The sequence below is a fragment of the Parambassis ranga genome, chromosome 1, assembly GCF_900634625.1.
Source record: "Parambassis ranga chromosome 1, fParRan2.1, whole genome shotgun sequence".
In the NCBI taxonomy this organism is placed as follows: Eukaryota; Metazoa; Chordata; class Actinopteri; family Ambassidae; genus Parambassis; species Parambassis ranga.
In genome coordinates, this window is record NC_041022.1 from 10,675,534 (window position 1) to 10,702,743 (window position 27,210).

The 27,210-nt window shown below is 41.5% G+C and overlaps 1 protein-coding gene across 1 annotated transcript; it reads left to right on the forward strand.

The window, feature by feature from the left end:
- Positions 1-4: 4 nt before the first annotated feature.
- doc2g (double C2-like domains, gamma) lies at positions 5-27,085 on the forward strand. Its single transcript, XM_028414758.1, has 11 exons — positions 5-132; positions 2,117-2,507; positions 2,933-3,012; positions 3,631-3,705; positions 7,001-7,110; positions 13,867-13,993; positions 14,199-14,255; positions 14,856-14,980; positions 20,902-20,983; positions 21,198-21,294; positions 24,390-27,085. Exons 2-11 carry the CDS (start codon positions 2,135-2,137, stop codon positions 24,527-24,529), a joined length of 1,266 nt encoding a protein of 421 aa, XP_028270559.1. The 5' UTR covers positions 5-132; positions 2,117-2,134; the 3' UTR covers positions 24,530-27,085.
- Positions 27,086-27,210: the final 125 nt, after the last annotated feature.

The window sequence follows — 27,210 nt, forward strand, 5'->3', positions numbered from 1 at the left end:
GAGAGAGAGAGAGAGGGAGTACAGAGAGATATATTGACTCAAAGCTGGGCTGCATGCTACACAGTGTGTGAGAGACAGAGGACGTGAGAGCAGGCAAGATGGAGTGCTGGCACAGATGAAGACTGTCCCTGGGTATGTTTTTTTTTGTGGCTGGCTATATTTATGCATTTGTGTGTGCGTGTGTGAAAGCACATGTGTTTGCACGTATGTGTGTGTGTGTCTGTGTCTTAGTACATGAGAGCAAATGAGTTTTTAAGCAACATGCTGCATATGATCATTTGTATACGGGTACCCCAGCTTTGAATTAGGGTGTTGTTATATAAGATGGGAATGACTGACTGAATGAGAGTGGGTACTAAAGATGGGAGCTGGCAGTCTGTGAGGGTCCAGTGTGTGAGTGTAACTTAGTATGGAGAAGATGTCATGGAAATGCAAGTTCACGAGTGAGTTTAGCCTCTGTTGGGCAGATAAGTATCTGAAGCTAAATCTACTCGTAGCATAGATATGTCTATATCATGAAAGAGAACTCATACGTAACAAGAGCCAAATCAACAATTAATGACTCTGTGCAACACTAATTGGAAACACAATTAGCAGCAATTGTCATAATTGATTGGTAGTCATGCAACATATCAGTCATTAGCCATTTCTAGCATTTCGAAATGCTTTTCTTTGTCTCGCTTTGATATTGTTATAAATGAAAAATCGTTATCGTTATAGACAATGCAAGCAATCTTAAAATGACTTTTTCAATTACAAAATCATTTTGGTTTCCAACCAACATTTTCAAACCTTAGATAAATAACCAATTATTCAATGCATATCCAACTTAAGTCTCTAGGCAAAGGAAGAAAATGGCAGCTTGTTTCAAAAGAAGTTTGCTTTGTCTTGTTTGTTCCAGGGCACACCCTTTTACAGTGTGAAAGGACACAAATGAAAATTGAAATGACAAAATACTTTTTATAGCCTACTACTTTAATGATCATCTATGTAGTTTTGTAAGTCACTGTTTATGTGTGAGGATGTGTTGTGAGTTGTCCATAAAAAGATCCATCAGTCAAAAGCTAAAGAGACAAACAGGCTGAAGAGTGTAGTCTTAAAAGCCACGGCAGCATGCTAAACATAAATAAACTGCAAAGACATTAGAGAACAGAGGTCACCACTTGGCACTAACCAGCAGCGACATGATGGAGATACCGTATGCTGCATATGTGAGGGCGACAAGTGACATGAATCCTGAAATGACATGCCAGTCTAGTCAGTGTAAGTTATTGAGTTCTTCCGATATGAAGTGGCTTTTTCAAGAAGTGGATCATGTGTTTATTTTTATGTGTTTCATTTGAAGACCCAATCAGTTTTATTATCTAGTTATTTTTATCTTTTTATCGGTTTAATCTGGGGCATCTGTTGCCAACAAAGGAAACACTGCCACATTCCTGTTTGAAGTTTGTTTCTGTGACCAGTAAAATCAAACCAGCTGTTGAAATATTAAAGACACAGCTGTCCCGTAAGAGAAAACGCCTTAATCACAATGAGGGAAAAAACGGAAATTATAACATTTGGCTTAACAAAGATGAGTTTACTAACAGTTATCGTGCTTTGTTTAGTGACAAATATGCTAAAGATTGAGAAAGGCTTCAAATAGTATTATGTAAATAATGCTTAAGGGACTTGCAGATGAGAGAGAGAGGAGTGAAAGAGAGAGATAAGGCAAGGATTAGAGTGAAGTGCAGATACACAAGTGACATCACTTGTTCATACTTTACAGCACCACATTTGAATATTCATTCAGTGCACAGACTTGGTGTGCTGACACAATGTGTGAGTCACACTTGAAGTGCCAAAGGTTCTAGCAAATTCTATTTTGGCTTTTGAGAAGTCAGGATTGCATCAGTGGGTGAAAACAGAGACATATTTTCAGGTTTCTCCAGGTTGTTCGGATGTGTCGTGAATTTCAACACACTACCACTGATGCCTTTAAAACAACTGACCGCTACTGCTGCTGTATATAAACTCACACAGAGAGTGAAAAGGTGAACAGAGTCTGAGGATATGACTTTTATTTTCTTACCTGTCTTTCTTTTCTTTCTCTCTACCCTTCATTTTGACCCCACAGTCTTATTTGACAGTCCACATGAGTGTCTCCAAGCCCCCGCCCCCGCCCTCCACCTCCCACCTGACAATCCCCCCATCCTCCACCTCCACCCCTTCCTCGTCCGCCTCGTCCCCCTCGACTGCTCCCCCCCCACCCTCACCTGTCAAGATCTCTATGCAGGAGCACTTTGCCATTAATGTGTGCCCGGGGCCCATCCTCCCAATTCCACAGATCTCCGACTTTTTCCCACGTTTCCACGACTATCCCTGCACACCACCACCTCCCAGGGAAAAGAAGATCCTAAAGGAGGAAACTTTCAATGGGGAGATGGGCATAGGATACAAGGATGGGGAGAGAAGAGGGGAAAACGAGGGAGACAGGGAGGAGGTGATCGACTCTGATGATGATGACAGTAAGTTCTGAAAAGTGGTGCAAAAAGTTGTGTAAGCAATTGAGCCTAAAAACAGAGTCATCATTTTTTCTTTTACTTTTTTGCTCGATTGATTTTCTGCATTTTTCCCCCCTAGTAGCACAACATATGCCCACAGAGTAATTGTGGAGTCAAGCATTTTTCCAAAAGTGTTTGTCACTCCCACTTTGTGTGACACAGCGGCTCCGATGATTTATTGCTCTACGTTGCCATTGTGGGACTTTAGTTTCTATTCATTTCCAAACAGTAATCAAACAAGACAGATCAATTCATATTAGGCAGAGTCATGTTTTTAAGAGGCCATCTGCTACAAATATGACTCAGAGCTTTGCGTATATGTGTGACTGAATGTGTCTGTGCTTTTTATTGACAGTAATTGCTGTGCTTTGTGTTTTGTGTTTTTTTAGCCTACCTGGGAACACTGGAGTTCAGCCTGCTCTTTGATCAAGAGAACAACTGTCTTCATTGTACTATTCATAAAGCAAAGGTAAACACAGTTTCAATATCTTCTTCATATAAACAGACTGTGTGTGTGTGTGTGTTTGTGGTTGCATAATCCTCCTTGAAGGCTCAATGAAAACATTCTTTTTTTTACATGCTTTTACGGTTGCGCAAAAGATGTCAACCTAGCTGTCTCTCAGCCTTTTTAGATAGCATATTTTGCCGTACACCCATGGCCGCTTTCCAATTCACACAAAATCTTATCATGGTGTTACGAATTGTTGGATCATGGTGGCTAGCTTGCTCCTCTTTCAGACACATTTAGAATGGCCATCGTACAAGGACACGAGCCTTGCATTACACATTGCGTACTGTCACATGATGTTAATTATGTAAATCTCACTGAACAGTTCCCTTGAGGACAACAGAAAGGAGTCGAGGAGTGTAGAAAATACTGGCATAGAAAGAGACACCCAGAGGCGCAATTGAGATGTAACTACAGTAGAAGAGGTCTGTCATATTCGCTGTCTTTTTCTGACCCTGTCAGTTGTGTGAAGTGTTTGAGGGCATTATGACGTCACCTTTGACACTACAGTTTGTGTGTGTCTGTCTGTGTGTGCACATGTGTGCATTCATGTGTATGTGTGTCTTCTTGTGTCTACAGGGACTGAAAGCCATGGACTCCAACGGGCTGGCTGATCCATACGTCAAGCTTCATCTTCTACCTGGGGCTAGCAAGGTCACTGCTACAACCTTACCTCAATGGCAATTAATGTAACATGCTACCACACAGACACACAGCCACTATACCCATACATGACACAGTAACATTTTTTTAAAAGACTTGAGGAAGGACATTATAGCAAATAAAGGGGTTTATCAATTAGTCAGAGATGACATAGGTATTGGCCATTAAAGACCAATACCACATATGAAGATTGATGTCATTACGGCAATCAGAGCTCAAGAGGTTTTTTTAGGTGTTAGCAGATGTTAGCAGAGTTGCTTTGTGTCAAATCTATTAATGTAATTATCTTAAAATAGACTCCATGTTTTCTATATTTTGGTGGAAACAATATGTACAGCAATCCACCAAAATGAGTTGGACAGTATTGCTGTGATAGAAAAAAAAACATATTGTGCATCATTAGTCAACATGACAGTAGACTAATTTGGTGTGCTGTTTTAAGCTGTTGAGCAGGAAGACTTTTGGTTGGTTACTGTTTAATGTGGCTCGTCCAGTAAGTGCTGCTTTATCGAGCACAAACATGTTCTGGTCTGCTGCACTGCTCTTGTCTTGTTTTCAGCTCAAGCGGCAGGGAAGATAAGGCTCGCGCACACCCCCACCCAGCTGCAGCAGAATGCAACCTGTTGTCGGCCATTTTGGCTGAAGGTTGACACGAAAATCTGAGGTCATGATAAGTGCAGGAGGGAGACACGAGAGGAGGCCAGATAGGTTGGCCGAGGCAAACGTCTAAGGTCTAAGGTGCTAACAATAACATTCTGGGAGGATGTCTGGGAGGATTTTCGTCCTCCAGCCTTCCCTTGTTGTCTTCTTCTCCCATTGTTATCACTCTCCTTTCCCCACATTCACCCTTATTTCTGTCTCTATCTCACTATCTGCCTGTGACCCTCTCTGACCTTGAAATACCAACAGTGTGCAGAGAGAAGGGAGACAACTGAGAGGGAGGAAGGGGGGGAGGGAGGGAGGGTCGGGAAGTGGTGAAAGGGAGGGAGGGAGGGAGGGAGAGACAGATGAGGGGAGGACAGCAGCAGGTGGTTGTCATGGAAACAAGGAGGATTGTTACACGGCTCACGTCAACAGGCGAGTGTTTGATGGGGGGGGGGGGGGGGTATAGGTGGGTTTTGTGGGAAATTATCAATGAGTACAGGCAATAAGCCACAGTTTGCTAAATACCCACTAAACAGGGACCATGTTAGTTTAAAAGTAGCAGCATGTACATGCAGACGTGAGTATGACGGAAGACACGCTCACACATTTACATTCAGACTGTGAGATTTGGGATGACTAATGCCGAACACAAAAAAGGTTTTAAGAATCTTCAAAATACAGAATCACTCTGCCCCACACATTCTTCTGCCCATCCATCTTATATCCATCAGTACATGCTCTTTGACCAGCACACACTCAGGCCTCCCGTCTTGTCATGTCAAGCACACCCTGCAAACACATGCAGCGCTTGACCTTGTGTGTAAGCAGACACATGCTAAGGGTTTAGTCACAACCTCGCAGAGAATCCATCCCTCCCTCCCTTCTCGACTGCTCTCTCACTCACATAAACATGCACAGACACAGCCTCTGTTATGGTCATTGGTGTTTTTTAGCTGCCTATTTCTTACTAAGGTGGATGGAAAATTTACTTGAAGCCAGACTGTGTTCATTCACAGCTCTGGGAAGCAGGGATTGGGTAAGAGAGAGAGTGTGGAATAAGTAAAGAGATCCGTGCAGACAGATGGAGAGAAAGCAGGAGTGTGACAGAGTGAGGGCTAAAGATAAAACATTTAGAATCAGATGCAAAAGCACTGCAATAGAGGGACAAAGAAGACAGGGAGTGAAAGAGGGCAGTGGCAAGGAAGTGGTGTTTTAAATGTCACTAGCATGTAGTGAAATATGTACTCAGACCAAACCAACCTGATTCAGTCAAAAAGGAGTGATGGCTATTTGGGAAATAGTTCTTTTGAGTTGCGCTGGCACACATACAGCTGTGGAACACCGCTGCCAGTCGTGACTCTGCCTGTGCCCGACTTCCCTTGCACTTTAATGAATGAAACAAATGACATGAAAACACTTGTTCCCCCAATGGCCTGAACTCTGGAGGGCTGCCTGTTGTTGATAAGCCGGAAGTTTCCAGCAGAAAACAAAAGGAAGAATGGAGAAGCCGGGGGGACAGTGAGGTGGAGGTAAAGAGGGAAGACTAAAACAGACCAAGAGTAAGAGATGGTAGGAAGGCAGAATCAGCATCTGGCCCTGAGGCACTATAGAAGGATCCTGACAGCAGCAGAGAGGAAAAGAATGAGGCCTCCAAGCTTCAGAGGAGGAGCATATTAAGAAAATGGTTTTACCAGCTGGACATGGAGTATATATAGCCAGCAGTACATTTAGCAACACCACATTGTAAAAGCACAACCTCCATTACAAATTAACAATATACATTTATTACATTGTGATCTGAAAACTGGATTTTCTTCGTTTTCCAAATACTTCAAATGAAAAAAATGCAAATTGGCGAGTAGGAGTAAATGCCTTTTATCACTTTCCACCACTTAAATTCACTCCAGCAGCTTAGAACAGCCAATTAGGAAAGTCTTCCTAACTGAGGATTTTATGATTGAAGAGTAGTATTAGGCTTTGAGTTGTATCATGGGAGTTAGTAAAAATGCATTTTACTGGAGTTAAATTCCAGTGTCTAGAAGGTTTTAAAATGAGTCCACTTCACAATAAATTTAACAAGATGGACACGTCCTGAAGGGAATTGTGGGAAATGAAGCAGCAAGTGGCGGCACACTTTATTTATGGATGGTGAAGCTATTACAGGCCCGTGGGCATTTCCTCCCCTCGAAAGGTTTAATTTTTCATGCTGATTGTGTTGTGCAGTTTAATTGGCTGCTGTGTAGTGTTGTGTTTGAAGCACTGCTTGTTTTTGAGGTCTTACTGGTGCTAATGCACTGTCATCTTATGTCGGGGAGAGACAGATGAACAGGTGAGGCAAGGGAAGCCTTGTGTCCTCTCACTTTCTTCTGCAAAGTAGGCACCAGATGTCTGCTATTTCCTGCGGGACAGAGATAAATGATGGTTCCTTGCTCTTTCTTTCGGTCTCTTTCATTTTTTTTTCTTGATCTTTTATCACTGGTTTTTGCCACATTCCCATGATCTTTTGTTCTCTTTCTCTCATTAAGATCTGACGAATTTGCTCCCTTGCCCTTTTAAACATTCAACACTTCTCTTTTATTCCTTAGATCCTCTCCATTTTCTGACTTTCTTATCATGTTTCCTTTATTTTTTTTTTCTGCAGGCAAACAAGTTACGCACAAAAACCCTGAAGAATACACTGAATCCAGTGTGGAATGAAACGCTGATTTATCATGGCATCACAGCAGCCGACATGACCACCAAAACACTCAGGTAGGTGCTCCGCTTTTAAGTTTCACCAAGGCCAGCCATCAGTGTTCCAGTATTCCCCAGGCAGCCAATTGACCACTTTATTATGCACAGGATTAAGATCCATATTTCCAACTCTCCTGTGAACTGTCAGCCGCAGCCTCTGCATCCCAGTGGGCTTTTACAGCAATTCATTATTTCAGCCGGTCGACACAAGCCAACTGTTCCACTTGCTGTTGCTGCAGTAACTGCTCAGGTGTTGGCTGTGCCGTGAGTCTCCGCCCCCTCCTTTCCCACAGTGCTCTCCGTGTGGAGCGATTCAGGTCAAACGTAGCCATCTTGGCCCAAAAACTCTTGACGCACCAGCGTCATCCTGCACATGTAAGTTGATTCAGAGATGGAGTTTCTGGTCTGCTTTGTTTGTGAACGTGTGCACTGCGTGCAATCAGTGTCAGTTTACTCAGTGCATTCATAATAGGGTTGGATGGCATTGTTTATCCTGAGGAAATGCGACGCAGACGTACACACATACACACACATATACAAATCTCATCCACAGCGCACACACAAATGCAGGCAGTCAGGTGTGTGCTTATCCTCTTGCGTGTATGTCAAGGGCAATCACTGGCAGGAAAGAACATGCATGGCCCCTCCTCTGTACATAGACAAAATACACTCACAGATCGCCAACAACACATGTCCTTGAGCTCCCACGTTCGGAAATAACATTTACTCTCTCTCTCCCCAAACACCTACTCAGACATCAGCTTGAGGAGAGACCCCTCAAACTAGAGGAAACCCACCTGACCTCTGTTCAAGGACATAGCCCTCAGTCACAAAGCAGCATGGGAGCTAGGGATAGCCAAAATGAGGAAGAGGAGGAGGTGGAGTGTGACCAGTGTCAAAGAAGAGAGGAAGAGAGAGGGGGGGGGTGAGGTGACTGCCAAGATCAACAAAGAGAGTATGAGGAAGAGTGTGAATGATGTCAAGTGACAGATAAAGGGGTGTGGAAAAAGAAAATAAGGAGGCCAAGACTGAGAAAGATAACACAATATGGAGGGATGGAGCAAATCCAAGGGTCAGTTGAAAGAGAGAGATTAGCTAAGAGAGAGCAGCTAACAAGATGGACAAAGTGATGAATGAGGAAATTCACTTAGCTGAGAAAAAAAGAGTGGTGGGGTGGAGTTTATTCAAAAGGGAGCCAGAGAACGAAAGAATGAGGACAGTGAGAAATATGTGAGAAAGTCAATGAGAGGCTCTCTGACAGCAAGGAGAGCGGGGAAAGTGAGTGGCAGACTAAAGAGTAAAAGAGCTGCTCAAACTCTCTGTGGATGTGTTTAGACACCAGCACAATACCTCAGCCAATAAACAGACTTTGTTCTCATTACTCCTTAGAAAGCAGCAAGCAGAATGGAGAAGTGGAGAGGGAGCCCCAGAGAGATGTTTACTCACTGGGTTGTGCCCTGCTGCCTCCTGCTCTGGTGCTCCCAGCAGGGTGCAGAGGAGGGGATGCTGTACTCTTTGATCCATGCACACTGTGCACTACTGAGTGGGGAGGGCTCTGCCCAGACTCAGACTCTCTGTAGACCTGCCTGAAGGCTTGGACAGTACAAAGTTTAATGTTAAATTGGACCATCCTGCAATCTAGGTTCTATATAGGGAACAAGCATCTGTTAAAGCAGAGTTGCAGTTGCAGCTGGCAGCAGGTTGGAGTGCTTGGCCATGTGGAAGCAAGAAATATTACTAGATGGGCTTATCATTGTTGTTGTCCATTTACACGCTCCCTATAGTTATGGACCAACATTATGTTTTTGGAGTCACAGGTCTAGTATTCATTAACTTTCAATAAAACTATCTGGCTGACTGTTCACTGGCTGACAACAGGCTGTGTTGTTTGCCATTTGGTGCTGAGCAGATTGATATCAAAATGTCAACAGATAAGCAGCAGTTTTTTTTTCTAATGTGATGGTGCTGCAACATTTTCTGCAATATTGGACTGTAGAGATGACAGCTCTGCAAATGAAAGGGTTAGTGCTGATGATGCTTTTCCCCTATTAATTATTCAAATTAGAACCAGAGCCTGAGAATAACAGAGGTGTTCACAGATAACAGATTATCACTCAGAATTGTGCAACACTCAAAATGGATTATGTTCAAATGAAGACATGGTTGTGTTGTATTTTTCCGTCTGATTGGTCAATCATAGCATTCATCTGTCTGTTATTTCTGCTGCTACGCAAAACAATATTGCTGTGTTGATCTCTTTGGCTGTGCACTAATGAAACTAATGAGTAGCTATCTAGTCATTATATGGTGGTTACCTTGCCAAAGTAAAACTCTCTGCATATGTTCATTTTTGGAATTAGGTATATTTTAGGTGATTGTGTAAGTGTCCGCTGGGTCTGCATGTGAGGCTTTGCATGGACGTCCCCATAATTTTTGCGTGGCTCCATAGGAAAGAGATAGTGAGTGTCAACATGGAAATTAGACTGGAAAATAGCATAATGAGAGCAACTAAATGTCAGTGGCGTGAGCAGCAGTCGTGACTGCAAAAAAGTAAAATCCCAGCATTAGCAGGATTTTAGAACTTGATACTGATGAAGGACTTTATCTCCTCTTCCTCAACGTTTCAGACCTGATTTCCAACTTAGGAAGCCAAAAAAGATCCCCAAAAGCTGCCAGAACTCCCAAATCCTTAAGCAGGAACAGTACTGAAAAAACACAGATATTCTTAAGCGAGTGTAAATTATGAACACTCACCGACTGTGAGCCTGTGACACTGATTAGTGATTATTGTGCTGACTAATTCGGTGGGTGTCACTCCAGGAGAACTTCCAGCCCTCTGTGTGCAAGTTAACATGGTGTAGTGTAAACATGGAATGATTCAGAGTTTTGAAATGCAGCATCTGAGATGATTGTAAACATTTATGAGTAAGACAAAATATTTTTATGTACAAATGCATGTTGAAATAAGCAAATAATTTGCAAACAGGAGAAATACTAAAGCGATTACCTGTGTGACATATGCATTTTAATGACCCCTTCATAATAAAATCACTACCTCCATCACTACATTGAATCTATCCTACTCAGCTAAGACGGAAATAACTGGATATTAGCAATATAATTTCTACTGCAAGAAAAAGTCCTGTCATAGGCAAAAGCAAATATGAGGTTTTATATGTTGAAAAATTCAGGAATGATGTCCTTAGGGATTTTTTTCCTTTTAATCAGAGGCTGTGATAACTTTTGGGTTATTAAAATTTCTTTGGTGTCAAATCCATTCTGTTGCACTGCTCTTTGTAATGGAGGACAGATGCTGAATAAAGAGTTCTGCAGGACTTAAAGTGAGGCGAGTTGAGAGGGGTTCATTTATTTCATCTTTCATTCACTCATTTGCACTAGGAATGATTATATAAAGCCATTATGCTAAGGCAAAATAATAAAAAGTAGGCCAACTAAATAAAAGACAGTTATGAAAGTGCTTGCAGGAAAGAAAAAAACCTCTCAAAAGTTGTAATAGCATTGATTTTTTTTTTTTAAGATCTTTTATTCAAAGACTTTATGTCTGAGGGCCACTGGAGGTCCATTCTGTTAATAAGAATGAACCAGCTGAGTAAACTAATAACTAATGTCTTCAATCCAGACTTCACGGTTGGCCTCACACCGGCTAAACCCTTAATTGGTGCACCAAGGCTGCCGGAGGTGCGCTGGTCTTGAGTGAAAAGTCCACTGAACTGGAATAGACTGCAGAAATCTTTATCTTGACAAGTTATTTATTTTCTTACAGAGTCATAATTATCTATGTGCATTTGAATGATATGTCACTAATTTGAGGAAAATACCAGCTCACTGCACATGATTTAAATCTAATTTCTCCATCAGTCTCTGGCTGATGTCAAAAGCACTGATGGTAATAAGGTGATGCTTCGATCCGTTCCCTCATTTTAATGACACCTTTCCTTTTTGTGCATTTTAATGTACCAAAATATGAAGCGAGTCAAACGTTAATGCATACCATAGGAAGAAGCTCATCATTAAAGGGTCCTTCTGACTTTCATCACTAAAACCATTATCAGGTTGCCACATAACAGCAGAGAGATGGAATGTGTGGAGGTGTTGTGATTAGAGGAGGGTATCAAGAGGTGTGTGTGTGTGTGTGTGTTCAAGGAGTACAGACATGATGTCAGTGCCAGGTCTAGTCTTATCTCCTCTCAATTTCTTCCCTCTATGTCTCGATCCCTGAGTCGGGTTTGTAATAGACTTGCACTGTCCTCGGCTGTGGGGAGATGGGAACAAATCTACGACTTGATTTGGTATTGGATTGAGGGTGAGACTGAGATAGGATGTAGTCGGGTACCAGTGTTATCAGGAAAGGGGAAGAATCTTTTGATTAGGTGATAGTGATATTTATCTACCACCTATAGGTTATTTTTGTAACTAGTCCCCTCAAAACTCCCTAAATAAGACATTTGAAACACTGTTTTTTTTACTCCTGAGCAGCACATCTGCCCTTAAATAGTTGGGTCCCCTTGCAGTGCTAATCAGTGGCCACATTCAAAGGCTCTCTTAACTATAATAACACTATTTTAGATGCAGTGAATTTCAAACAGCAGCTGGCTTGACCCCAATTTTGTGTTCAGTACTTGATGATGAAAGAAGTATGCAGTCAGTGAATGAGCTGCTCAACACGTAGAGAAACACAAACCCACTGTTTGTACTTAAATGACGTTTCTTGCTGAGATGTTATTTTAAATTGTCCATTGGTTATAATGCAGTTAACCTTCAGAGCTGCGCTAATGGTCAGAGGCCCTTTCAGCTTCCTTTACATCTCATATAAGAGCCTGCATGAGTGCTTCCTGAGTTCAAGTAGCTAACACATCTCAACATCACCTGCTGGGAAGGAGTGTATGAACCAGGCCTCCATGTTCAAATCTGGACTTTGATCTGATGACTCAAAATGACTCTGATGATTCTGGTTCTAGACAGGCCATCTTTGAAATATTGCAGAGAAAGTGAATGGATGATGACTGCACCTCTCTGTGATGCATGGAGGAGGTGTGATCATGTGGAGGTGCGACTTATTCAGAATTCATGGCAACATTTGGTTGGCTACCATGGCTACTAAACCAACATATCATTGCGTCTGGCTTGAGCTACATGATGGAGTTCTGTATCACATGACGTTGTCATCCACAATCCAAACGAACTGAATTGTGAAAGTGAAGGGAAGTAGCCAGAAAAATGATCAGTGCATCTGAGTGTGAAAAGTAAGATTTACAAATTGACAGGCAATGAGTTGGCATTATCAGCTGTTATCAATTGTGGAACTTCTTAGTTACCTTGGCAACCCAGAAAGTAATGTTAGCAATTTATAATTTGATAATAACATCAAATTAGGTGGTCCAAACAAGACTTTTTGTCAAATCATTTTTGTCATCACAAGGTGATTTTTTTTAAGAGATTCCTCAAGCACCTGCGTTGAATTCTGAAACAGGAAAGTTGTGATGTGGAGTGTGAGGAAGCGGATGAAGCCAAAACTTTGAGCAGTACTGGTGTCACATTTCACCGCAACCATTCATCTCACCACAGACTCCTTACATGTATGACAGAGCAAAGGGACATAAATCATCTGACAGCCGTGGCCATGAGTCAGAGCTATTCTGAAGCTTCTGCTAGAGATACTCATCAGTTATGACTAAAAGGCTGGAACCGGCATGTCAAACGTCCAAATGTCAGAGGGACAGAAAGGGAACAGGAAGAGGGGGAAGGTGTGTGTGTGTCTGTGTCTGTGTGAAAAGAGAGAAAGGTTGAGGATGAGAAAGTGAAGAGCCAGGAAAAAAAAAAATCAAGCCACAGTCCATCTGGGAATATCTGAGCACAGAGGGGGGTTTTGCAGCAGGTGATGGTCTGTGAAAACTCAACTGTAGCTGATGGAATACTCACCCTCCATCAAACATCATCAGTTTGAATAAGTGCACTCTGTGGAAAAATATCATTTTACAGAAGCAGCATTGTGGCAATATAGCAAAAGATATTGGTTCAGTTGTCTCTAGTAAAATTTAGAGAGCTAGTAAAGGCCAATAAAAAAGACAGCTGCAGATTGAAACAGGCTGCACCTGAAAAAAGTAATCTTTAAAGCATCGCAATAACTTTTTCTGTGCTCTTAAAGATTACTAAAATGAACCCTGTAAGCCAGTACTTGATGCCAGTAACGCTGCAGGTGAATGAGAAGCACAGTGGGAGGAAGGGAAGTGTTTGATTAGGTGCAATATTAGTTCATGCCCTTGAGTGCAGGATGAGTCACCTATATTTTCACTTTTTTCACTTTTATCTACAGAAATACCTGTACTATAATAAAATGATCCATGTATGCAAATGATTGCAGAATGATATTTAGCAGCATAGAGCATGAAATCAGTGGGTGCCTTTAGCTCAGGGAAATGCAAAAAAGAACATCTGATTGCTTGATTTAAACAAATTCTCACCCGCTTACATGTTTCAATTACGATAAATTAGCGCTTCATGGAGTAAAAACCGAGAAGGAAGTGATTGAAAATCTCTCTGCAGCAATCACACAACTTCTTATCATTCATAAGGCTGCTCATGAGAAGCCACAGAGCACTTGTTTTGTGTTGCAGATGGAAGAGCTGATTGACTGTTCAAATGCACTTCGGATATATTTGGCACAGCTTGCTTCACAGTAATGAGGGTTTATCTGAAACTTTCTGCTAACTCTTTTCCATCTGTGTGTGTGTGTGTGTGTGTTGATGTATGAAGGCTGTGTGTATGTGATATGGACAGGCTCGGGCGAAATGAATTCATTGGAGAGGTGAGAGTGGCTCTGAAGAAACTGAAAGAGGGTGAGAGCAAACGCTACAATATGGGCCTGGAGAGAATTGCACAGGTATGTACACTGTGTGTGTGCATGTGTGTGTGTCTGAGCTGGTTCCATACGTATATCAAGATGTGTCCTATTTTTTCTTCCACATGTTTTTTTTTTTTGCCCAGAGGCTGTCAGGCATCAGTTTCATATAATACAATATATTGTGTAATAGATAGTTTCCTGCAGGCTATCACCATGGTCTCTCTCTCTCTCTCTCTCATTTCAGAATAAAGAAACTAACAATCAAACAGTGGACCAGGGAGCAGTCGTGGCAGAGGAGGAGGTAACATCATCAACTTTATCATCATCAATCTTATTAGAATTTTCTATTACTCCCCTATATCTAATACATTTTTCTTATCTTCCTTCCAATTCTAATCTGTCATCTCTTGCTACCATCTCTGAAGGAAAAACTGTGTTTAATTAGACATTTTTAATACATATATATATATCTGAGGCATGATGTGTAATAGACGGCTGTGGATGGACACACCAGTGCCTGCCGTCCAGAGTTTTACTCTTCTGGTTGTTATCTCATTTCTCGTTGTGATTTTAGAGACAGAGGCTAATAGCTTTTTGGTCTCTGATTAGACTCAGTTTATGCTTCAGCATTGAGATTAAAAGAAGAAGAGAGCAGTGTCATTTTGCCGGGCTCTGATAAGGCCTTTAATTACAAGCTTTAATTCAAAACCTCCACACACACACGCACTGTATGGCAAACAGCATACATATTGCAACAAATAGCTATTTTCATGCAATATTGAAATTTTATTTGTATCCTGTTTTGAAAGTTTTCCTTATTTTATTGACACTGCTGCCGGAATGAGTGTTAAGTTAAACGTCGGGGTGTAAACAGGTGCTGTGTTGCGTTTTGTGTCCCCAGCGAGGCCGCATTCTGGTGTCACTGTGCTATAACACAGAGAAGGGCTGTCTGCTGGTTGGGATCATACGCTGTGCCCATCTGGCTGCCATGGACTCCAACGGCTACTCTGACCCCTTCGTCAAAATGTAAGTCACGTCAGATATTCATAAGCAAAGCTGGCATCCTACAAATTATGCTCATGTGCAGCTTTTCAGCATTAGCTGTTCATGTTTGTGGAGGAAGTTGTTCTTATAGAGCAGTAATTAATAAGGGGTGTGGAAAGGATATCAGCATGATGGGTGCCGTTTGCTGAGCATAAGCAAAGGATGTTAACATTAGGTATATCCTAACCACTGGGCATATATGCTGAGAGAATACCCAGTTCAATGTGTACAGTGAAAACAATGAGATTAGATTTGCTGTAGAAGCCCCATTTTATGGGAGAAGGCAAAAGTCCAAATCAGTCAGACTGGACGTTAAACGGATTTTATTCTGGCAGATACAAAGATCATGTCAGTTTATGGCTGATGGATTAATAAAGTAGGAAACTGTGCAGAGAATTCACAGGGAGTGGGGCCTGTTGATGATGATGCCTTCAGACAAAGTGTAGCTGCTTCCTACTCTTCTCTGCTTGCCTGTTGGTATCCACAAACTATTGTGATAGCAGATATAATCAAGTGCATGTAATTTGAATCATTTTAACATAATTTAGGATGAGTCCTCTTGCAGACAAATACTCAGGACAAAAAACTAGGAGTGAGAGTGGATCTGACATGGATCTTCTGTTGCTAAATGTGAGACAGGCCTGCTTATGTTTATGTATAAAAATAGCTGAAAGATGATTTTAAGCATTTATCTGAATATCTGATTGGTTGGGGTGTCTACACAAAAAAAAACAAAAAAAAACAGGGAAAATGAAAATTTTACTTAAAGTAATCTCAAACAGGCTTCCTCGGACTAAAACTGAAAATATTTTGTTTTAAAGTTGCAAACTATTTTAGTTCTCAGAACACTCTATTCTTTTAGCTCCTACTCTGCAATTAGTACACCACATATGTTTGTTTCAAGTAACATCTCTCAGGAATTTAAAAAGCTAAAGTAAGGCATGTAGAGTTTTCTTGAAAACATTTGCTGCTCCTCCAAGCAGCCTCATCAGTTCTAACTGTTTGGCTGGGGTTAGAACTGATGAGGCTGCTTGGAGGAGCAGCAAAACGTCTTCAAGGAAACACCACAAGTCCAGTTGCCTCGTTTCAACCTTTTGAATGCATATGTCCTGGATGACCGAGAATTTTCATCGACATCTCTCAGAAAGCGTACATTGCACTCAGCATTATTTTTTTCTTGTTATTTGTGACAGTGACTCCTATAATATTCTGAGTTTTGTTGAATGGATGCAGGTGTAGTTAGAGGGCTCTCTGACTGCTCAGTGAACCCAGAGTTTGTCACCTTGAGTCTGTTTCACACATGCTTTGGTTTTTAACCAGCTTGACGGGCCTGAGGGGGCGTAGCCAGATGTCCTGCTGTCACACTGGCATGGCACACCACCCACAAAGCTATTAAACACATATGTCATGTTCCAAGACTGTAGTGCAGCAATATAAGATCACTATTTATAAGCCTGACCAATCGTATGCAGTCCATCAAGTAACAAGGAGATCAACAGCATTCAACAGAGTTGAAGTAAGATGCTTCTATAGAAGTCTCCAAAACAACGATTGCAATGCTGCAGGATGGAGGTGGTGCAGCTTCCTGATCAGACTCTGATCTGTGAGGTTGTAACTTTTCTCAGCCAACGCAGGTCTCTTTGTAAAGTCTAAAACACAGAACCAAGGAGAGGCAAAGTGTCTGACACTGTACGCCTGAGCCAGCCTGCCTGTAAGGCACGGATGGTGACAGATAAAAACCCACACAGCTCAAACTCCGATCCGCCTGCTGTGCTGAAAACCCTACAGTGAAGAGAGGGAGCGCTCCCACACAGGACAACCAATCCTATAACCAACACCACCTCCAGTAGTGGGAGGCTTCAAGGTAGAAAGAGCACCAGGTTGTTTTGCAAAGAAGATTTCAAAGGCTCTAAAGCAGTTTTTATTTCCTTTGTGTAATGAAAATGTGGTCCGGAGTACGGCCCTTCTCCTAGCATTTAAGTTATGAGACTCTTATGGAGAAGTTGAAAAAACCACTCTACGTGGATATGTACGTACCCTAGCATTACACATGAGCACCCTTTTCTGTAAATGGTCCCGTATGGAACATAAACTCCAGTGTTGCATTGGAGGACTCTGGTGTTTGTCAATTGCCACCTCACTGCATTTGTGAACTTTGCTGACCAGCCAGACAACCAGTATATTTCATTTTTGGGATTCATTGGTAAAAATAACAATAATGTTATATTTCACTGAAACGTTCTGTCTCTCAAATGTTGAATTGATTTGTTTCCTCACAAAGTGCTGCCTTGTTGCTTATCTGTCTATTCTCAAGTCCTGGAGAACAGGGGTAAATTTTATGTGGACGCCTGACTCTGAGCCTTCCTTCTTCCTTCTTCCTTTTCACTGTAACCCCTGTATTACATTTTCTTTTCTTTTGTCATGTCTTCCATCCCGTTGTTCCAGACGCTTGTAGCAACTGCATCTTAGTTCAGAATCTTGTAGTTTGTATGATTTGTTTAAGTCACAGTTCTGGTCTCATTCTGATTTCTGGCATCTTTGTCAGCTACATTTTCCTTTTGTACTCTCAGGTGTATGTTTCACAGAGACTCTTTGTATGTGTCTTGTTTGCTTCACCTCAGTGGACAGGCTGCATGTACTGCCAGTGACTTCAACATAATTAATCCTGTGAAGTTTTAGCGAAGCTAACTTTAAAGTACAAAGACGTGGAGGTTGATTGTGCTACTGGCATAGGTGAGTTACACCCCAAGAGGATATGCAGCAATTAAATCGACATGGAAATTAATTTGCTTAGCTAGCGTCTGATTTACTTCACTGTCAGAGAGATGATGTCCTGCAGCTCAAACACCAACAATCCTCTTGAGAAATCTGCAACTAAAGCTGCTCTTGATACCAGTGTGTGTGTGTGTGTCCAGAAGGGGTTTTAAAATTGGACTTTCTCTCATTCACCCTTAAGAAGATATTCAGGTAACACAAGGTCAAAATGATCTCAGAACAGATTTGACTTCAGATTAATGGAACAAATGAGCATTTTAAATACTAAAGGAGAGCACAGCTGTCAGAGGACCCTGTGGTGTTCCTTCTTTCTGTTCAGTTCTAACAGAAAATACTTTAAAACATAAATTATTCTGTCAGGAACGGGAAATAAACGGCATGTGAGAGCAGAAAAAGTGCAAAACATGTCAGATATTTCCTGCTGACCAAGCACACTGCTTTACTGCTCTGTTATCTCCTTTCTGGCTGAGCCCTTGTGTGAAGTAAAAAATCATGAGTTCTCACTGCTGCAGGAATATATTTAGCTCATTGTCACTGTTTTTTTTCTTTCACTTCTCTTTGCTGTTTGTCATAATTCCTTTGGATTGGTTCCTGTTTTAACACCAGCTCTCGCTCCCTGTCACTCCTCAGTTCTTTTGTTGTTTCCTCCTCTCATTCATAGGGCTGCTCTCCTTCTTCTCCGTGTCTCTCCCGCACCTAAACTCACTGTCAGGATTAGTTTAGGTACCACATTCTCATGACTCCAAAATGTGTCAAGTTGTCATGTGACTATGATGTGAAGCTCCTGTGACATAAAAGCTTATTTTGGGAAAAGACAAACAGGAGGTGACAGAACGCATCATATGTATACACCAGATATGATGTAGAGTGTTGTTGCTAGTTTTGTTTATCTTCACATTTCTTTTAGCACATGGGTTTTTGGAGGTATGCTCACTTACTTGCTGAGAATGAAACACTTGCTCTACTAAAAGTGCTAAATCCTACACATAGGCTCTTTATTTCCAAACCCAGATCCTGTATACGAAACATCCAGGTGTCAATTTTGAGGTTGCTGTGTTGGATTTCGTGATATTATACGATATTTTTCAGCTCTTTTCTTGACATAACTTTGCTTGCTTGTTCACATTCCCCTATATGAGAAGAATAATTTATATGAGTTTAGTATTTAACACTGTCAACAGCAGCTGCTGTCCCCTGTTAACCTTATCAGTCAGTGCAAACCGAGCTAAAATGTAGAATTATAACAGACAAACACATGCTGTTGTTCAATGTTCTGTACCCTAATTTTTAAGGAAACAGAAAAAAACTGAGAGGATAATCCGCTCATATCTCTATGGACCAGCCTCATGTGTTATGAATAATTCTTCACATTGAATTTTCTATGGTAATTTGGGCATAGTTTGGGTGCAGCTATCTGGCCTATATTTTTTATTTGTGCCATCATAATTATGAATATGGCTGTCAAATACCATTTTGTTATTCTGGAAATTGCAATTCTCCAGTCTGAGCTGTCTCTGAGCCGAATGTGAAACACAATTTAGTGCAGCTCAGACTGAGATTGTCCCGCGGGTTTTCTCCTTACCCTCTCACATGCTGCTGGTCAAACGGACGCTTTGTTTGGCTGACTCTTTGAATTGATTCATTCTTTTCTTCGGGTATTCCTTTCTCTTTCCTTTGAAGATCATCCCCTCCATTGTATAAGCATCAGGTATCCGGAAGGATAAAAGCTGATCAGGTAGCTTAAGGTGAAAATGGCCTTTTAAGTAGCAGGATGATCAGAGACAATTATCACTTAATTGTCTGTGATGCTGAAAACTTTTTACATTATTAAAAATGACATTTTCAGCACTGACAGCTAGCATACAGTAGCTCCTGTCTTTGCACTGCCACCTTGCCACCTTTTATCATTTTCCCTTCATCCTCCTCCTCCTGCTCCTTTCCCCACCTTCGTCCCTCCATCCTTCACTCGCTCTGATTCCAGCTCTACAGTGACAGCCCCAAGCCCATCTCATGCATCAGCTGTCAGGCCAGGATTCGTCACTGGCAGGAGGAGGCTGGAAGAGTGAGATATCTCATCTCCTGAACATCTTGGCTTGGAATTTATGCTGATGATCACTCCTATTGCCCTCCAGCGATCCTTCTGTTGCCTCTTCGCTAGAGCGTACACTCCTCCGACATCGGCATGATTATGATCTTGCTGTGGTTTACTTTCTTTCTTTCTTTCTGCTTCACTCACTGTCCCTGCCTTTGTTCAAAAGACTTCTGGGTCACAATTATCTCAAAGAGACAATTCTTTGCAAACTTTTTGTCTTCCTTTGTTTCTGCTGTTCAGCAGTTTGCTGTCAAACCAGGCCAAGCGATAAAGAGACATCATGATTTCATTTGATCTCAGAAATAATGACCATTTTTTTAAAGGTCAAGGAGCTTAAAGATTTCTGTTGTACAAACACTTATTCCTCCATTTGTCCCATTGATCTGCTGAACCAGAGTAAAAAGGAAGATGATGTTTGACATTCTTAGAAATGCCCTTGTTTGCTCTCTCACCAAGACACTGAAGCCCCTGCCACCAGTCTAGAATTCTAATTGGTTAATCACAGCTTTGGCTGGTGTCTTTAGAGAACAGACCATTGCTGCTATGTGTTACTAAAGGCAGTGAGGGAGGCCCACTCTCAGCTAAACAAAAAATGTGTTGCAAATGTAATTTTAATATTTAAATCAACATGTTTAATTTCTTTTATAAGCTGGTGTTGTAATGGGTATGATAATGTTCCATTTACATGAATGATAGCAGTCATTAGATAGGAAAATAATTAGATGGTAATATTCATTGAATTGATTATTCACATTTGACAACAGACATAGGATGGGATGATAACAACTGTTTGATAAGAGGCCTTTATAGGATGATTTTAACTGGTAGAGAAGGGTTAAAACAGCTAGCCTGTCTGTGTCTGAAGCTAAAATTGGAAAAAGGTAAAGTCCATCTACTGATACCTGATTAAATAAGGCCGTCTGTTTCCATGTGGATTACAGATGTAATCACCAATTTTACTAATTGTTATCGACATTTTTTCCTAATAGGTTCTGATGGTCGCACTGAATTTATGCCTCTTTTTCTGTCTTCTCAGTATCTTACAGCCAGATATGGGGAAAAAGTCCAAGTATAAGACGTCAGTGAAGAAAAAAACTCTAAATCCTGAATTCAATGAGGTAAAGCTTTTTTTTTATATACACCTGGCACCTTCTTTGATTTCTTTGCTGAGCTGTAAATGAGCTTCTTCAGTGTAGAGTATAAATCTTTTTAAACACACTTTAAATGCAGTCATTTCATGCATGTGTTCCCAGCATTAGAATTCAGTTCCTTTCAATCTTGCATTTATGAATCTTTGATATAAATATGCTGTTGTGTGTGCCACCTGCACAGGAGTTTTCATATGAAGTATCCTTGGACCAGCTGGCGAAGAAAACCCTGGAGATCTCTGTGTGGGACTATGACTTGGGAATGAGCAACGACTTCATAGGTAGGCTAAGAAAGGAGTCAGAGCAGAACATGACTGTAGCAGGCTGTTTAGATCAAAGTGGAGCTATTGGAGAAAACATAAAAAGCAGGCTGCGCGTGGGTGGAGAGAGGAGTGTAAAAAAAAAAAAAGAAAAGAGATGAGGGGTAATTATGAGCCTTGAGGAGAACGATTGAGAAAGTGAAGATGATTTGGAAGGGAAACGGGAAGTGGAGGGGAGAAGACAAATCCAAAAGGAAGATGTATTTTGGACTTGGCACATCAGATGGCTGCAGCTACATCAGATCGCTAAACAGCTTTGGCATGCCCTGGTGTATGTATCATGGCAATGGGGGCTTAAGGACTGATGGGGAAGTAGTGGGGAGGCATAGTGAGAATGGATTACCACCCTGGCAGTTTGAAGGCCTTCAGATCAAAGCGTTTTACTTGGTCAAATATGTGTGTGTGTTGTGGTAGAGTGGGTGGTTGGGAGGGAGACATCCGCTGTTTAGATAAGCCCAGTGAGTTATTAGCCTTCCTGGGAGAAAAGGCCATCGCTCTAACATACAGCTCCAGATAACAGCCATTCCCCTGACCATTATCATTACAGGTTTAGCTACAGCAGCCTGCCAGTTATGTTAATTGGGGCTGAGAGAAAAAAATGACACACAGACAAAGAAGAATGGACGAAAATGAGTTGATAAAGTGGCCTGGGTGAGTGCAATCCCAGTGCACTGGCGCACAATGGGAGTGAGTTTTAACAAGCAGGCGTAGCAGAATATATATAGCAATGTGTCAAACAGTAAAAGGTGAGATTTTATAGATACATAGAGGAGAAAACTAAACAATAAAAAGACAAACTGAGGGCAACAGAAGTACAGTACAGTACACAGAAACTCAGGCAATAAATCAAATAGAAAACCTTAAGAGGAGTAATCTGCACGAATATAAATCTTCTGTTTTTCACATTTACAGTGTCTTTGTCAGCCACAAAAACTGTGTAGAGATACTCAAAGCATGGATACCAGCACTGCTCTTATGCCTTTAGTCCAAATCAGTATCAGCACCAATACCCAATAGTCTAGATGGTCAGAAACAGAGAAAGCACCTGCACTCTCAATGGGTCCTCTCAGTCACATTTTACATTTTATCATGTAACTGCTCACAATTCAGGTGATGTGTATTTACATTTATGCAGAATAGACTGCTGAAATGTGTTGATGTAAGACTGTAACCAGACTCATTGTTTCACTTTTGTCATCAGAAGGATTCATTACTGTAAGGTTTAAGTCAAACCTTACAGTTCCATGTAATCATGTCTTAGTTCAAGATCAGAACAAGTTAACATTATAAGTCCTTTGTTCAACAAGTCAAAATTTGAACCTTAAGTTTTTGTTTTGTTTCAAAATCTCATGTCAATGTAAGTCCTTCAGAGGTCATGGCAGTCTTTCTTGTTCAGAAGCATTCGTGAAATTTCTCAAAAGTGCTTGGACAGAGAAGAGGGTTAAACCTGTGTGAGTGTGGGTGCACATGTTCTCCACAACCTGTGTGTCAATCTCGCTTCCATCTGTGTCATCTCCTCTGGCTGCGGTTTCTCATCCTTCTTCTTCTGTCCCCTAACGAGTGTCAGGATGGCTGACCGTTCGTTTGTCACTGGCTGCCCACAGGCTCAGGCAACACTCCATCGATCTCCGTTCAGATGTGATGGAAGTGCGGTGGGGGTGACAAAGTGTGGTGCAATATCCTATTGAAACTCTTGTCGACAGGTGTAGACGTGCTCAACAAGTGGCGTGTCTGTGTTTGGGAGGAAAATGAGGGTGAATACAGGCTATGAAACACTTAAAGGCTGCTCGTCTCTTCCCAGCATCAGCAGCAGTGTTCAACGCAGAGCTCAGATAAGTTGCAGATCAACAATTCGAGCCTTGTTTGCTCGTGGCTGTCATTTTCCAGGGAGCTGTTAGAAGTCAGCATCGCCAAAATGCCGTGTTTAAAACTTTCATGCTCCATTAACTGTGCAATCACAGCCAAGAGAATGGCTTTGTAATAACCTCAGTATGACAACTGCCTGCATCTCCCTATCTCTCTGTCTGCCCCCTCCACCAACGCCTCCTTCACCTCCACTCACTTTCACCTGACTCATTTCCTGTTCCTCTGCATCATCGCTAGTTTTCTTTTACTAAATCATTCTTAATCTAAATCTTCTATTTGTCTCTCTGGCTGAAATAATTACTCCAAAAATGACCATTTACTCCCACATCTGTTAGTCCTCCTGTCAAATAACCACCATTGGCATAAATGATAATATTCATTATATCCTTAGCCCTTAGCTCAGCTACACGTTATTTAAGGGTCTGATTGTAAGTGTGTGTGTTGGGTTGTCTCCTTATTGTTGGAGAAAATAACAACTTATCTGACAGCTATAATTATGTTCTATTTTTCAGGTTAGTACGTACATAAAAACATATGATCAAAGTACAAAACCCTGTTAAACAGCAGGCAGGAGATATACTGGCTCATTCACGGAACACAATGGCTGCTTTGTTCTGCACTAGACGTAACACACAGTTAAACAAAGAAGAACAGGGAATGTGAATGGCAAGTTTTTAAATACGTGTTTGTAGGCCAAATCAGCAATTACCTGCATCTGTAATGATGTGTCATTGTTGTTGCACAAGTGAAAAATATGTCTCTTAAAATAACTGGTAGGACGTCAGTTTAGAAGCTGATAAAGACCATTACGTCGGTTGACAAGAAAAACAAAGTGGATACGTGTGTTTTTGTCCCGCTGTCATCAGACACCTGCCATGATGAAGTGTTGTTTTTGTTACTCAGTGGCCTGCAGAGACTTTCTACAAAATATTACAGTCATTAATTAAACTGAATGTTCTAATTGATCTGAGTTATCAAATGAATGGTAGCGTTCTATCTGAAGGCACAGGCTAAGGCAGTATTAAACCAAAAGAGGCATTTTAAAGTTTGGATCTTAAATGAGTAGACCGGAGTCATTCTGTGGCTGAATCTCACTATGTTTCCTCAGTTTTTGTCACCCATCCTTGTCAAATTCCCTGACACATCTCAGCTCCTCTTTGTTTCTTCCTCTCCTTCGTCTCCTTCTGCAGGTGGAGTGGAGCTGGGCATCAATGCAAGCGGACAGCGACTCAGACACTGGTTTGACTGTCTCAAAAACAAAGGAAAGAAAGTGGAGTACTGGCATACGCTCACACAGCAGGGAGCCCCGAGCAGTGAGAAACCAGACTAGATTATACAAAACACACACAAATACACTAAACACACACAGACACACACTTTTGTCTCATAAAATATGGTTGATAAGAGTGCAGCGGTTATAAGAGCAAAGGATAAAACATGCAATAATGTTGAAGAGTCTGTCATATAATGCCAATAACCACAGCACAAAGTATTAGTATATGATATTCATACTAATATTAGTGATGGTAATACGGTGTAATCTGAATACATTTTGAGTGAACCAAATTGTGACGATGTCCTCATTAAAGTGTTGTCGTAACAAAACAATACTCAGAAAATTGTGCTTTAGAACCTGACTGTATCGTGTAAGTTGCTCGTTCATTCAAATTTACACTTTAACAGAACAGATTTGAGAGTAATCGTACTTCAGATTCATTCCGTGAAAGTGCCCAACAGTATGTGCACCCTAGTGACTCATAATGTGGTACAGTAGGTACAGGAGTGGGGGGATGTTCAAAAACGATGATTGGAGACGTCTCATGCAAAACAACACGGCGTTATTATAAAGCACAAAATGATCCATTTGGTGGATTTGTACCTTTACCTTTCCAGTGTTTCTTGTTCTTATGTCTTCTCATTGTCTGTCGGTGACAGTGGTATTGTATTCACCGTCATATCTGACTGTAATGTGTCAGCATTACGTGTGTAAGAGTGTGCATGAGGGCTATGAGAATATGAGTGCCTACATTTTCCTGTCTGTGCAGTGCGTGCTTATCTGTATTCACGTCACGCCCCATTCAAAAAAATATCTCCATCCAACTCCAGAAGCACAGAGGTGTGAAGAAATATTAACAAAGGACAAAGAAGATGTTAAATCCTCTGCGACCACTGCAGGCCTTTAGCGGTGTGAGTGTGTGAGCTCCTCCTGGCTGGAGGACTCTTAACAAACTGTCAGTCATGTGTGCCATCTCCCTATTGCCAGACAAGTCGCAGAGCAACTTTAAGAAAGGATACGTAACCTCTGACTGCTCTTTTCAACTCTTCTAATGAAAAGCTGATGTTGTGTCTGCAGCAAGCAGAGTGAATGTTGCTTCTGCAGCACCATGAACTGTATTCCAGAGTGGCAGCGAAAAAAAAAAAAACACATCACAGATGATGCAACATTTCCTCCCTTCGGGGCAATGTCACACGTTTTAATTAAAAAGTAAAAATAAAAGAATGTGATTGGTCCAGCTATGTGATTTACGTGAACTGTCTAGTGCTTGAAATCCTCCCCAGCCCACATTTTACACGCCCTCAGACACCCCCCCCCCTTGTGACGATCCAAAGAAATGTGGCAGAAATGTACGTCAGCCATCAAAGGAAGTTAAAGCTGTGATCAATGTTTTATTCCTCCCATTACTCCTGACCTACTAAATATCAGGTCTAGTGGCATATATTTCCCCAGTGGGACTACCCTGACCATGTCTGTCAAACAGAGGATTTACTGCTGAGATAAACTGTGCAGACACAGAGAAGAGAGCCTCCCCTCTTACAATTTAACCTCAGGTGGTAAGAAGGGATTACACCCAGCATGGAAACTCAGAACCCAAGATACATAGAAGAAGCTACGCTTTTTATCCTACATGTGTGTTCTATGCGTCTCTATGCACGTCTGCTTATCAGTGGTGTATTGTTTAAAAGCCCGCCAGCATATCAAGCCCCCCTTGGTTCATCTGGGCATACACTGGTTCACAAAAAAAGAGCACACACCCCACAGTCGGTCAGTGGCCTCCGGGAGTTTTTCTAACTGTTGAATCGATCCGGCTGCTCATATTCTTAGTGTCCTTCAACAACCTTGTGAATGTCTGATTATTTTTCACTGCAAAAAAACAACAACAACAAAAACAGGATTCCTCAGTGTTGGCTCAGAGTAAAAAGGGCTTGGACATTATTGGAACTATAGCTAACTTAACTGTAGGCTTAAACACATTTTCAGTTTAAAAAAAACTGGGTCAGGAAGGAATGGTGGGGTTTATTCTGTACTTTCTCTATGCACATTAAAACTCCCAGCACGTCAGCAAGTGAGATAATCAAACCAAAACAGTGTTATCATGTTATCCAGGCTTTACGGATACATTTCTGGGAATACTCAGTACTTTGTTTGTGGCCGGGCTGGCTGACACTGATCAAATAGAGTTCACATTACTGGCTGGATGATTGCGTATTTCTGTCTCTGGATCTGTTGGTTTGTTTTGTTTACACTCACAGTTTTTCTGAATGTTGTCTATTGACCCCGCTTTGCTTATGTAATCATTTCTATCTGCAATACAGCTGCATGTTTAGCAATCATCATCAGCTTGTATAATAGAGTGCAACCTTAGCTGATCATGCTGAATGCTGATGTGTTTACAGTCGACGGCATCCATTCCGTCTCTTGCCATCAGTGTGTGTGTGTCTTGTTTGTGAATACAATGATTCAGGGTATTTTTTGCTCAGTTGCTGTGCTTTACCAGGCGAGCTGTTGCTTTAACAGACAAAACCTTTACAGTCACAGACTTTGACACTTGTCTTCCTTAAATTGATATCCGTGGTAATGATGCAGGAGGGCTGAGATGGGGAATGAGATGGGAATTCACTACTGCAGTCCCTGTGTATTCACTGTCGATGTCAATCACACAGTATGGCTGCCATCCTGTGGTGGGTTTGTGTAACTACTTCGCAAAATAAACTGAAACTGTTTCAGTGGTT

Bases quoted from the DNA above. Each gene is read 5' to 3' on its own strand.
- doc2g (XM_028414758.1), top strand. From the start codon at position 2,135: ATGAGTGTCTCCAAGCCCCCGCCCCCGCCCTCCACCTCCCACCTGACA. The intron at 13,994-14,198 runs GTATGTACACTG...CTCTCATTTCAG, and splicing joins GCCTGGAGAGAATTGCACAG to AATAAAGAAACTAACAATCA. The intron at 14,981-20,901 runs GTAAGTCACGTC...CTGTCTTCTCAG, and splicing joins TCTGACCCCTTCGTCAAAAT to TATCTTACAGCCAGATATGG.